Genomic DNA, 14,596 nt, shown 5'->3' with positions numbered 1-14,596 from the left:
TAGGGATACATGGGGGAAAACCTAGGAGAGACAAAGTTGCTCTTTGCAACCAGTAGCCACTCTGTTAAAAAGATGAAAATGAACAGGAGATTATTTTGCTAGCTCAGGGTAGGGTTAATGAAAATGTATAGTCTATACTGGACAGTAACTGCTAATGGTGGATTATGAAACCTCCTCTTTCTGTTAAATTGAACTTGGTCCAGAAACGTTGTTGCATTATATAGAGGTATTGGACATCTCATAGACCTCCTCTAAAAGTTAATTCCAACAAGTCGTACATACTGAAATTATTTACCGAAAACATTGAACTTATGTATTCATTTTTTCGTTCTTCAATTTATTTGAAATCATATACTATATTGATATTTCTGTCCTCCTATACTACAGAGCTTTCACTGCAATCAAACTTTACCAGTCTCTTTTCTTATTTTTTTTTAGATAACATTATGTCCACCCTTGAAGCTGTAGTTGCTGCAAATAACAATTTTACTGTGGCCCTAGCAAAGCAAGTAAGCCATGATGAAAATGTTGTGATGTCCCCTCTGAGCATGCTAACCGCTCTCGCACTGGTTTGTCTTGGGGCTAAAGGTAAAACTGAAAGCCAAATGAAAAAGGTAAGAATGTTACAAAATGTCATGTCTTACAGATCTAAGAATTTACCCTTTGACTATTTTTCATCTAATGTCTGACTTTTGTCATACTTGATCATGCACAATTCATTGATACAGTTTGCTTATTAAGGACACGTTGATCCAGGGTTTTTATACTGACTGCCAAATTGGAGTCGGGAAGGAATTTTTTCCCCTAAAATGGAGCAATTGGCATGAGCCTCATGAAGTTTTTGCCTTCCCCTGGATCAACACTGTAGGAGACTGTAGGGTTATAGGTTGGACTTGATGAACTGATGTCTTCATCCAACCTCATCTACTATGTAACTATTTAGCTATTGTTCCTATTATTAGTGGATGGTGAAAGGGGTTTTTATTCAGGTAGGCCTGAGTGGCTACAGAACATTTGCTATAGTAATGTGGGTTAGCCAAAAGTCTTGTGAAGCCCTTGCCACAATCCTCTTCTCCAGGGATGAATAATTCAACTGAGAAAATCTGCTTCTATACATACATACCAAATTGCAGAATAGACTGGAGAAATCCAGTTTAAGCAATATGTCACCTTTCCCAATTACAAGAGAATGGGTAGGGCGACACTGACAAGCTCAAACATGGGTAGGTCTGATGATGTAAACCAGTATCACAAGAGCTGTAGAATATGGTGATTTTTGCAATACATCGGAACAGAATCATGGCTGAAATGATGAATCTGCTTTAGGAGATTAGTCTAAATTCTCCACCACTTCTTAACCATTTATATTGATGTACGGAAACAGCCAATGTCTATATACATTGAATGTCATATATATAGTGTGTATACTATTTATGTATGCATGTATTTATGTGTATGTTTCTAGACACACTTCTTTTACTCCCATGACTGTAAAGCATCTACAGTAAATAAAAGGGAAATAGTTGGAATTAATAAAAGGACTTATAAAGTGATGATAATACAATTTGGGAACAAGAGAAGGTAATATCAGGGTTTGAAAGCAGTAAAAGTCATTGTCAGAAGCAAATGCAGAGTCAGTTATTGTAGACCAATCAATTGAACCAAATTAGTATTCTGTGATCAGTATTCTACATCAGTGTTTGCAAGCTGAATCAAGTAGCGTTCCAGAATATGGAAAAGCTAAAAAAAATCTGTTACAGTTTTTAATCTGTGTAGCTTCAAAAACTGCATGCACAAGACTGAATGTGGATATCCAACCTTAGGCTGAGTCACCACGTTTCGGAAACAGTTTTTTTGTTGCAGATTTTGCTGCGGTTTTTTGAGCCAAAGCCAGGAGAGGACTGAGCAGAATGGAGACGTATGAGAGCTTTCTATAGACTTCCCAATCCCTTTGTAGCCATTCTTGGCTTAAAAAAAAACACAGCAAAATCTGCAACAAAAAAGTTGTGTTTTCGCAATGTACAGTCATGGCCAAAAGTTTTGTGAATTATGCAAATATTAATTTTTATAAAGTCTACTGCTTCAGTTTTCCTAATGGCAATTTGCATGTACTCCAGAATGTTATAAAGAGTGATCAGCTTAACAGCAATTACTTTAATAATTATTTATAATAATTAATTAATTCAAAGTCAATATTTGCCTAGAAAACAAACTTTATCCCCCAAAACACATTTCAACATCATTGCAGCCCTGCCTTAAAAGGACCGGCTAACATCATTTCAGTGATTGCTCCATTAACACAGGTGTGGGTGTTGATGAGGACAGGGCTGGAGATCAATCTGTCATGATTAAGTAAGAATGACACCACTGGACACTTTAAAAGGAGGCTGGTGCTTGGCATCATTGTTTCTCTTCAGTTCTGTGAATGCACCTTTAGGTGTTTTCTCACCCCCATATAAGCTCCAGCCACTTGTGGATCATACAGTAACTGTTTGGAAGGATTCATGAAACCCCATGCATGAATAGACATATCAGGTGCAGTGCTGAGTAGTGCGCACGTGCAGTGATAGTCAAGGCTCATTTTCTAACTTTGGAGGAGGAACTCCAATTTTCTCTCCACATGGCATAATGTCCCATAGTGGCCCCACCACACAGTATAATATCTGACAGTAGCCCCTCCACCCAGTAAAGTATCCCATAGTGGACCCTCCACATGTCCCATAGTAATTCATTACTATAAGGAAAATGTTTGTTCTTGTACCGTGTTAGCCAGTGGGTTGGAAATATAGAAAAAAAAATTTTGATAGTCTTCAGTACTTGATACTTTTTTAATGGCTAACTCATAATGATAACAGATTACGACGTTTCGGAACCTTTCGGGTCCTTTCTCAAGTAAATTTAAAACATTTCTGAAGGATGCATATTTATATACAAAAAGGGCACATAGGGTGTTAGAATTCCAGGAGGAAGGGGGGGTGGGGTTTGTTAGTAATTGGTAGAGACAATGTAAACACTTACAGGTCCTTATCAGTTCACAGGTTTCTGTAAAGTGACATAAAACCATGTGACAAATTTAACCCCCTCTCCAGTGTTTGGAGCTGGTTCATAAATTTACACTCATGAATGCGTCGTTCTCTCTTTGATCTGAAATTCCCTCCCAAAACCAAAATTTTCATGTGATCAGTCATATTATGATCCTCATTGCAGAAATGTTTTGGTACAGGGAGGTCCATTCTTCGTTCTTTAATTGTATGGCGATGTGAGTTCATCCGCATTCTAAGTTGCTGTCCGGTCTCTCCAACATACAGATTATCAGTGGAACATTTGATGCATATTATTAAATACACTACATTGGGTGTGCTGCAGGTGAACGTACCTGGGACTTTATATTCTCTGTTAGAGTTTGGTATCTCTATCCTGTCAGTGGTCAGTATGTGCGGACAGGTTTTGCACCTTACCTGTCCGCATGGAAATGTTCCTGTGTTAGTTGGAGGTGACAGTGAGCTGCTGACAACCATATTCCTGAGGTTTGGTGGCTGTCTGTAGCACAATCGAAGTTCAGATTTTAAAAACGATCCTATTCACTACACAGCATCAAGTTCAAAAATTGAACGCTTTAATTTTTAGATTACAAAAAAAAATCCTCTGGCTACTTGGTCCCCTAGATGTCCACTTACCTGCACAGATCGCTGCCGCTCCCTGCTGTTCTCGCTTCTCTTCTCTCTCATTCACAAGCCTTCAGAGCGCCATGCGCGACCCCGCCTCCCTAGGCTAGTGTTAGAGATGCTTGGAGTAGGCGAGGCTTGTTGTGGCTTAGGAGTGTGGGCGGATACACACTCCATTCATTCCTATGGGAGTGTGCTATTCGAAATGGCAGTTTCAAATAGTACTCGCTCATCTCTAGACTAGCTAACATTGTTAGCTTTTCCCACAATGCTTGGCCAGTAGCCAAAATAAATAACCTCCGACCTCGATCCCACCTAAAAAGATCCCGATCGCTCAACCCTAATGGTTATAAATGGTGCCTTTTCTCCACTCCAAAATAACATCTAAGTCTCTGCCGCTCCCACTATGGCTATGGCATATATGATAAGAAATCTAGCATATCTCTCACACTATGTCTCTGTCCAAGTGGCGTGGGCTGTGTTACTTTTTTTGCTCAAAAATCTGATTTGCAAAAAACACGTCCAATTTATTTATACCTTGTTTACAGGTAACTGGCATATAGAGCATAATAAATCTGCCCCAGTAAATTTTTTTACCTGCGTAGCTAAAAGTAATAAGAGGTTCAGATGGCCTGCCGGTTGCCGTGGAAAACCTTTCTAAAGGTAAGGCCCCACGTGGCGTCCTGTTGCAAAAACGCACTGCGGGAAAAACCATAGCGACAGCGCATCGCAGTTCTTCCTGAAGTGCTTTAGACAGAAAGTTTGCAGAGATTTTCTCTGCAAAGAACTTTCTGTTTCAATTATACCTATGGGGAAACCGCCGGCGATCCGTAGGTATAATTGACTTGCTGCGATTTCCAAAACCGCGCTGGTTTTGGAAATTGTGACAAGTCCTCACCGCAGTTTTTACCACCAAGTGGGCATTGTATTTGCTAGAATCCCATCCACTTTGCCCTGATTGTAAAACGCCACAATTTTTCCTGTGAAGTTTCCACCGCGGGCGATCACGGAATTTATGGCATATGGGGCCCTAGCGTAAATGTGAATATCATGTAAAGCAGATATATGCAGTCCTATGAAAAAGTTTGGGCACCCCTATTAATCTTAATCATTTTTAGTTTTAAATATTTTGGTGTTTGCAGCAGCCATTTCAGTTTGATATATCTAATAACTGATGGACACAGTAATATTTCAGGATTGAAATGAGGTTTATTGTACTAACAGAAAATGTGTACTATGCATTAAACAAAATTTGACCGGTGCAAAAGTATGGGCACCTCAACAGAAAAGTGACATTAATATTTAATAGATCCTCCTTTTGCCTCTAGTCGCTTCCTGTAGCTTTTAATCAGTTCCTGGATCCTGGATGAAGGTATTTTGGACCATTCCTCTTTACACAACAATTCAAGTTCAGTTAAGTTTGATGGTTGCCGAGCATGGACAGCCCACTCTCAAATGATCTGAAAACAAAGATTGTTCAACATAGTTGTTTAGGGGAAGGATACAAAAAGTTTTCTCAGAGATTTAACCTGTCAGTTTCCACTGTGAGGAACATAGTAAGGAAATGGAAGACCACAGGGACAGTTCTTGTTAAGCCCAGAAGTGGCAGGCCAAGAAAAATATCAGAAAGGCAGAGAAGAAGAATGGTGAGAACAGTCAAGGACAATCCACAGACCACCTCCAAAGAGCTGCAGCATCATCTTGCTGCAGATGGTGTCACTGTGCATCGGTCAACAATACAGCGCACTTTGCACAAGGAGAAGCTGTATGGGAGAGTGATGATAAAGAAGCCATTTCTGCAAGCATGCCACAAACAGAGTCGCCTGAGATATGCAAAAGCACATTTGGACAAGTCAGCTTCATTTTGGAAGAAGGTCCTGTGGACTGATGAAACAAAGATTGAGTTGTTTGGTCATACAAAAAGGCATTATGCATGGCGTCCAAAAAAAACCAGCATTCCAAGAAAAACACTTGCTACCCACTGTAAAATTTGGTGGAGGTTCCATCATGCTTTGGGGCTGTGTGGCCAATGCCGGCACCGGGAATCTTGTTAAAGCTGAGGGTCGCATGGATTCCACTCATTATCAGCAGATTCTTGAGAATAATGTTCAAGAATCAGTGACAAAGTTGAAGTTACGCCGGGGATGGATATTTTAGCAACACGATGATCCAAAACACCACTCAAAATCGACTCAGGCATTGATGCAGAGGAACAATTATAATGTTCTGGAATGGCCATCCCAGTCCCCAGACCTGAATATCATTGAACGTCTGTGGGATGATTTGAAGCGGGCTGTCCATGCTCGGCGACCATCAAACTTAACTGAACTTGAATTGTTTTGTAAAGAGGAATGGTCCAAAATACCTTCATCCAGGATCCAGGAACTGATTAAAAGCTACAGGAAGCGACTAGAGGCTGTTATCTTTGCAAAAGGAGGATCTACTAAATATTAATGTCACTTTTCTGTTGAGGTGCCCATACTTTTGCACCGGTCAAATTTTGGTTTAATGCATATTGCACATTTTCTGTTAGTACAATAAACCTCATTTCAATCCTGAAATATTACTGTGTCCATCAGTTATTAGATATATCAAACTGAAATGGCTGTTGCAAACACCAAAATATTTAGAACTAAAAATGATTAAAATTAATAGGGGTGCCCAAACTTTTTCATAGGACTGTAGTTCTCTTCAGCAATGTTATTAAATAATGGGAGGAAGGAAGACTCTTAACAAATATCGATTATTATTAGGGTGTGGTTGGTATTTGTAGTTTGAGAACACACTGACAATCTTTGCAATACACTATTCATTAATTAATTATTCATTATAAACCTTGAAGTATTAAAATAAATTACAACAGCCACAGGGTTGGGAAAAAATTTTAATTCAGACTTAGGTAGGTAAAAAATCGGAAGACATGGGGTTTAGTAAATTAAACATTTGTAATTCTGAGGGTTTGAAATCCATAGGTAAAAAGTAGAGTAGGTTATTACAGCGATATACAGATAGAGAAAAATATAATATTACACTGATAACATGCTATAATGTGATAACATGTCACAGAAGAACAACAAAAGCTTTTGAAATCTATTGCAAAAAATCAAGTAAACAATTTTTGTAACGTTAAACATTGCTACATCTATATATTGGTTTCTAAGCAGATAATGGATTGGACCTAAACTAGATGCAAAGTATGCAAATAAGTATGTCCTGCTGCTGGGACCCTAGTTGTCAGCTGCAATATAAAAAGGTTTAGTGTGTTGCCCGTGCACCAGCCATACTTCAATGAATTGCAGCCGCAGAAGCACGGCTACAAATGCAGAAGAGGACCTATCCCGAGTTTAGCGGTCCAAAATGTCAGCCCGCACATGTAATTCATGGTCATGTGCGTGAGCTGACAAAAATGAATGGGTCAGTGTGTTATCCGGGAAAAAACATGCCAGTTGTCTAACACTAAGTGGCCTAACTCTAAGGGTATGTTACAGAGCCCACCTCAAACAACGACTCCCAACTCCTATTCATTTCAATGGTTTTTATTAGCAGATATTTTCCTCTAGCTAATTTTTCAGCTAGAGGGAAAAAAAGTATCATGACTTATCTTTAGGAGGATTCCACCTCACAAAGCCCATTGCAAAAACTGTTAAATGAATTGCGGTTTGCAAAGCAGAATCCACCAAAAGAGGCTATTAATGCTTTTTTTCACCCCTATATCTGAAAAAATTTGTCTGACTCCCATTGAAATGAATGGGAATATGGTGTGTCAATTTTTGGGGGGCGTATTGTGCTTAAAAAAAAAAAACTGCCTGCAAAAGACACTTAAAACTTTATACGAAAAACTTCATATGAAAATTATAATGCAACTACGTTAAGTATAGTGTGTTTTTTTGGTATGAAAATTGTTCGCTTTTACAAGATATTGTAAAGTACATCCAACTTACCACTCAATGAAGATCACATACTGAGTATAAACATGTCCTGCCATATCCCTGATATAAGACATGCCCAAAGCCAAATGAAACTGGATTTTCAATTAGAACAGGGTTTAACGTTACACCCTTATCCACTTCAGATACAATGGCTTTTAATTAATGATGTTACATTATATTTAATGCTTTTAACACTTAAAGGGATTGTCCAGGTTCAGCAAATATACAATACTCTTTGTGTACTTAAAAGTTACATAATTTTCCAATATACTTTTTGTATCAGTTCCGCAGAGTGTTCTACATCTCTATTTTCTGTGATTGATTTACTTCCTTTGGATGAAAATCAGTCCATGGTTACGTGATAGACGCACATGCACAGCTTGTTACACAGCAAAGCTCTGAATACTGTGTTGTGACTGTAATGACATTTGTACCTGTGTGTCCATCACATGACCTTGGACTGACTTTTATAAATTGTAAGAGAACAGAGATCTAGAAAACAGGGGTTCAGTTATAGCATGTACAGAGTAGCAATCACTACCTGGCCCTGGACTTCGAGGGAACTCCAGGGGCATCTCTACAACACAAGAAAACAAAATTACCCTGTTTCTCCAAAAATAAGTCCTATCCCAAAAATAAGCCCCAGGCATGATTTTACAGGGGTTTTTGGAATAGGCTTCAAATATAAGCCCTATTCCAAAAATAAGCCCTAGTTGCAGTCAGCGCCTTCAGCATTAAGTTATGTCACATGACGTAACAGAGATGGAGAATAGTGATACTATAGCTCCCAACCGTCCAAGACAAGTGACCTGCTACCTCCCGCCTTGATAGGGACAAATACACTCAGTCACACCAGATTCCTGCCTCCCAAGTTTGCCTTCCGAGTGCTGCCTCCTGGGTCCTGCCTCCTGAACAATACTATGATGTAGACATAGCTACCTATGTGACCAGACGTCAGTTGCCACCCCTGCTCACTGCCACAGACGCAGCCAGTCCACTACAGCACCTCCTTCTTAGAGTAAAGGAGATTGTATAAGAGAGGAGGTAGAGAAGACACATATGCTCCAAATAGATACCGTGTATACATCGGTTTGTAAGCCCAATATACCTGTCCCATACAGGTGTCAAGCATGCCATAGAGTATAGACCGTACTTCCCATACGCTCAAAATAGATACCGTGTATACTTTCAAGATGTGAAAGTCTGGGATGTGGGCAGAGAGTCTTTGGTAGTAGACGGCCCTCACAGCTGAGTATTTGGTGCAGTGTAGCAGGAAGTGGGTCTCGTCTTCTAGGGCCCCTTGGTCGCAGTGTTGGCACAGTCTGTTCTCCCGTGGCTTGTACGTCTGCCTGTGACGCCCCGTCTCCATCTCTAGGTTATGGGTGCTCAGTCTGTACCGGCTCAGGGTCTGTCTGTGTTTGGGGTGGCGTATTCTCTCCAGGTAGGGGGCCATGCTGTAGTCCCTTTGTAGGGATTGGTACACAGTGAGTTTCTTGGAGTTATTTATTTCATTTCTCCATTCTTCAGTGTACCGCTCTCTGTTTGCCTCTGTGGTCGCCTTTATTTGAACCTTGGTCATCATCTGTTGGAGTTGTGACGGCTGACATCACACAAAGGTCCTTCAGCTATAGGTCCTACAAGCTTTCCTCCGCTCTTATCGTAGTTACAACATTTTGTCTGTTATAAAAGCGGGGGCACAGGGATCTGTGCAGGACAGCAGAATAAATGCGGGACATGCACGGAGCTATGCTGTTACTGGCTGGACTCCAGCCAATAACAGCCTGTTAAGAAAAAAACCCCGCAGGGATAGCGGCTGTCGCCGGGCCCCCTAATGTTCCGGGCCCTGTGGCAGCTGCTACCACTGTATCAATCTACCGTATCTATTTATCTATCTATCTATCTATCTATCTATCTATCTATCTATCTATCTATCTATCTATCTGTCTGTCTGTCTGTCTGTTTGTCTGTATTTGCTTCTATACATATCTACCATTATACATACCAGAATTGTATTGGCCCAGTTTAGGCCCGGTTCACATCTGCATTCAGGTTTCCGTTCGTGGAGTCTACTTGGCACCCCCCCCCCAAACAGAAACCTATATGCATTAAAAAGCGGTAACCTTCAGAGTCTCCAATTATTATACTGTGGGGGCATAATGGTGTATGCAGGGGCCACTATGGGGCATAATAGAGCGCGCAGGAATGCGTCGGAGGTCGGTCGAGGTCTTTAGTGTCAGTCGGGGGGGGGGGGGGGGGGCATGTGAAAAGTTCGCCACAGGGCCCCGCCATTCCTAGTTACACCACTGGTTCCGCGCATTGCTCTAAGGTCCACTTGACCATCGACGCCTGGACAAGCACCTGCGGACAGGGACGCTGCATCTCTGTAACAACAGGCTGGGTGAATGTAGTGGAGGCTGCAACCGGGTCGCAAGCTGGGGCGGCCTGTCTCCTCTCCCCGCCCAAGATTACTGGCAGGGGTTCTCACAAAGCCTCCTCCTCCGCCTTAACATCGACCTCAGCTGCGAGCTGGAAACGCTGTAGCACTGGCGTGGGGAGACGTCAGCAGGTCATGCTGAAGTTCATCAGCCTGTGCGACAGAAAACACACTGCCCCCGAGGTGAGGGATGCCATCCTAGAGGAGATGGCAATGTGGTTTTCACCGATGAACCTGGGCCCAGGCATGGTCGTGCGTGATAATGGCCCGGAACCTGGTATCAGCTCTGGAGCTTGCCAGACTCAAAACACTTTCCATGCCTGACCCAAGTTTTCAAGTTGGTGGTGCAAAGGTTTTTAAAAATCTACCCCAATGTGCCTGAGCTACTGGTGAAAATGCGCCGCTTGTGCGCCCACTTTCGTAAGTCTACATTTGCCACTGCTAGCCTGAAACCCTCCAGCAACGCCTACATCTGCCTGAACACCGGCTGTTGTGCGATGTCACCACACGCTGGAACTCAACATAAAATATGTTGAGCAGGGTGTGTGAGCAGCAGAGACCTTTGATGGAGTTCTATCTCCAAAACCCAAAGGTACTTCAAAGTCCTCAAAGTCAGCTCCCTCAGTTTCTGCATCATGAGTGGCCATGGATGCCAGACTTATGTGAGATACTACACGTCTTTGAGGAGTCCACCAAGAAGGTCAGCTGTGATGACGCATTAGTGAGCGTAACCATCCCGCTCTTCTTTGTGATGCAAGAATCCCTCATTGCAATTAGGGATAACGCATTGCACGCTGAGGAGTCTGGGATAAGCAGTCCCATCACAGCTAGATACTCAGAGCACACTCCTGTCATCTTCTCGGTGTTGAATGATGGAAGAAGAGGAGGAGGATAAAGTGGCAAATGATGTCACTCTCACACACGAGGCTAGCGGGGAAGTGCAGTGCGTCCCATTGCTTCAGTGCTGATGGGGAGAAGGGGAGGAGGAAATTGAAAGTGACCCTTCTGTTGGGGCAGCAAAATCATGCCAAGTAACACTCTGGCACACATGGCTGACTTCATGTTGGGCTGCTTTTCAAGTGATAAACGCATTGTACACATTATGGAGAGCAACCAAAACTGAATTTTTGCAATCCTCGACCCCCGGTATAAAAATAACATCTCATCTGTCATTCCGGTAGAGGGGAGGACCAATCGCATAAATGTATTACCACAAGCAACTGGTTCAGAATATGATGGAAATGTTTGCATCAACCCTCGCTGGCGGCAGAGAAGAGAGTTCCTCCAAGAGGCTAACAACTGCCATCTGGTCCACACCCACCAGGGGAACCTTCTCCAACGTGTGGGACACGTTAATGGCACCCCCTCGCCAAACTACCGCCACTGAGGGGCCTAGTGTCACCAGGAGGGAAAAGTGTAGGCGCATGTTGCGTGAGTACCTGGCCAACCACAGCCATGTCCTCTGTGATCCCTCTGCGCCCTACACGTATTGGGTGTCAAAGTTAGACCTGTGGCCCTTAAAGTTAGCCTTTTGGTGGGACAGAGTGTACACAAAGAGCCACATCTGTCACTTGGTGAAAATTTTGTACCCCTTGGTGTCAGTTAAGCCTTGCTCCAGCAGTGTTTAAATTTTGTACCCCTTGGTGTGAGTTGAGCCTTGCACCAACAGTGTTTAAATTTTGTGCCCCTTGGTGTCAGTTGAGCCTTGCACCAGTAGTTTTTAAATTTTGTGCCCCTTGGTGTGAGTTGATCCTTGCACCAGCAGATATACGGTAGTAGATAAATGCCACTATACAGGATGACAGTATACAGCTTTTTTCTCACCCAATGGGATAGTTAGAATGAGTGAGTTCACAAACTGATGTATACAAGTGTGTTTTTTATTGTATACACAGAGGGTAGATATATTGAGCGTATTTACTGCTGTATATATCGGATGACAGTATACAGCGTGCTTCTCACCCAATGGGACTGTTAGAATGAGTGAGTGCACAAACTAATGTATACATGTGTTTTTGATTGAACTATATACAAAGAGGGTAGATATATTGAGCGTATCTACTGCCGTATATACCGGATGACAGTATACAGGCTTCCCTATAACACGTATAAAAGTAAAAAACAAAACTAAAGGGAAACACATGAAAACGTCCAGTCTACAAACGTGGAAAAATATTTTTCCTGTATGGTGAAAGTCATAGTGGGAAAAAAAAAACAAAAACACCCAACTGCCAATTTTTCATTACTTCACCTCCGAAAAAAATTGTACAAAAAGTGGTCAAAGCAATAGACATTCCCCAAAATGGTGTAACTAAAAAGTCCTGCAAGTAGAAATTTTCTCTCCGCTTATTTCCACATTTTTCAAGTCCCCAAGAGGAACCTAAGAACAGAAAGCTGAACACTAGTGTGAACCTAGCATAACGTGGTGTAATATCAAACCTTGTATATGGTGGCAGCAGGAGCTCTCAACAGGTGCATCTACTTTGTGACATGTCCAGGCCTCACCCCCAATAAACAAATATTGAAATCATCAGGACCAATAAAAAATGCATTTTCTAAATAGTGTGTCAAAAAGAAAATTCAGAAACACAGCAAAGGTACATACATAACGGAAGGCCATAAAGGCAAGACAAGTTAGAGATGCATAGGACATGGCAGTAGGACATATTCATTCACAATGGAATCCATGATAGAAGGATATGCAGTATCCCAGTAGACACTGCTTAAATGATTTTACTTTTATTTCTTTATGTTTGTGTCACTGAGACTGTATATATGTATTTTGTAATGTTTTATATTGTATTGTTTTTGCTGCTTCCCATTTGATTTATGTGGTGGCTGTTCCTAGACTTTGAATAAGGAGTGCCCTGAATATGATTATATTATGTGGAGTGGAGAAAAGGAACCATACTATCGAGTCTCTGCCTCATCCACTTGGTTCCTTCCACTGTGTTTGGCTACTCCTCTAAAGTTTAAAAGATGAAATATCCCTGACCAATCTTTAGTCACTTAGGTAGGGGTGGAGACTGTAAGTCTACACAGGCTATTAATACAGAAGTCATTTAAAGGGATTCTACCATTAAACTACTTTTTTTTTTCTAATGAACACGTCGGAATAGCCTTAAGAAAGGCTATTCGTCTCCTACCTTTAGACGTGGTCTCCACCGCGCTGTTCCGTAGAAATACCGGTTTTAACCGGTATGCAAATGAGCTCTCCGCAGCAATGAGGGCGGGCCCCAGCGCTGAAAGGCCAATGAGCGCATCCCCACTGCTGCCCGAGAGCTCTTTCCTGCGCCGCCTGCTTCTTCTGCAGCAACTCCGCCTCTTCTGGCTTCTCTTGCTCTTGTAGTTCTATACAGGAGCATAGAGAGGCCACCCCAAAATGGCCGCCGGCCAGCTCCTGTATTGAACTGCAAGAGCGGCTACCCCAAAATGGCCGCTGGTCGGCGGCCATTTTGGGGTGGCCTCTCTATGCTCCTGTATAGAACTACAAGAGCAAGAGAAGCCAGAAGAGGCGGAGTTGCTGCAGAAGAAGGAGGCGGTGCAGGAAAGAGCTCTGGTTAGCAATGGGGACGCGCTCATCGGTGTTTCAGTGCTGGGGCCCGCCCTCATTGCTGCGGAGAGCTCATTTGCATACTGGTTAAAACCGGTATTTCTACTGAACGGCGCGGCGGAGACCACGTCTAAAGGTAGGAGATGAATAGCCTTTCTTAAGGCTATTCCGATGTGTTCATTAGAAAAAAAGGTAGTTTAATGGTAGAATCCCTTTAAGTGTGTGTCATCAGCCAAGAGATACCTGCTGTGAGTCCTCTGCAGCCCCTGAGGGAACAACTGCCCAACAGCAAACCACTCACAGCCCTGAGACAGTAAAGAAACCGCTGTCAGCCCCACAGAGGGATAAAGAGTGCCATTTTGGAGAACATCTATCAGCCATGACACATTCATCCTAAAGTATCTGAGTTCCTGAGACTTCCTGGGATTTGGCCCCTATAGCCATGGTGGATGAGGCAGAGACTTTGTATTATTTGGAGTGGAGAAATCTGCATGAGTTATATGCTTATAAGTTTTCATAGTAAAGTTTCATCTTGGTTCAACTGCACTACTACCTCCTGAGTTGTTCCTGTGTTTATCATCAAGGCCCTTTGGAAAATCACCACATGGCTCAGGGTAAGAGAGAACTCCTATCCAACTGGAAGCACCCTGGGGGAAAAACTACTGCCACCATCAGGTACCTCGTAGGCCCCCCTCATCAGTATCTAACCTGGAAGTAGGCTGGATGAATTGGTTAAACGTTTTTGGCCTATCAGTGACATCACTACTACTACTAATCCCATCCTCCCGTACCTTCCATTGGGTTATGGCAAATATATGCATCCACACAGGAATATTTGACAAATACAGACATGGATCCAGCATCAGACATAAATTGAAACATTACTCAGACATGCAAACAGAAGGACAGCATGTATTCACACAGAGAGCAATACAAGCAGAACCTAAGGCAATCAGTCAGCGTATAGACAGAATGGCATGAGTGCACATAGAAATGTATAGCAGAGACTCGGACA

The 14,596-nt window shown here is 42.4% G+C and overlaps 1 protein-coding gene across 1 annotated transcript in view; it reads left to right on the top strand.

Annotated features, from left to right (window-relative positions):
• The window catches only part of LOC142200525 (ovalbumin-related protein Y-like), a 65,760-nt gene that overhangs the window by 31,635 nt on the left and 19,529 nt on the right, over positions 1-14,596 (top strand). The window contains exon 2 of the mRNA XM_075270952.1: positions 439-614. Within this exon, the coding sequence (XP_075127053.1) occupies positions 447-614 (168 nt within the window). The 5' untranslated portion in view covers positions 439-446. The remainder of the gene's footprint in view (positions 1-438; positions 615-14,596) is intronic.

Source organism: Leptodactylus fuscus, chromosome 4 (assembly GCF_031893055.1).
Source record: "Leptodactylus fuscus isolate aLepFus1 chromosome 4, aLepFus1.hap2, whole genome shotgun sequence".
Taxonomy (NCBI): domain Eukaryota; kingdom Metazoa; phylum Chordata; class Amphibia; order Anura; family Leptodactylidae; genus Leptodactylus; species Leptodactylus fuscus.
This window is presented reverse-complemented; position numbering and strand designations above follow the sequence as displayed.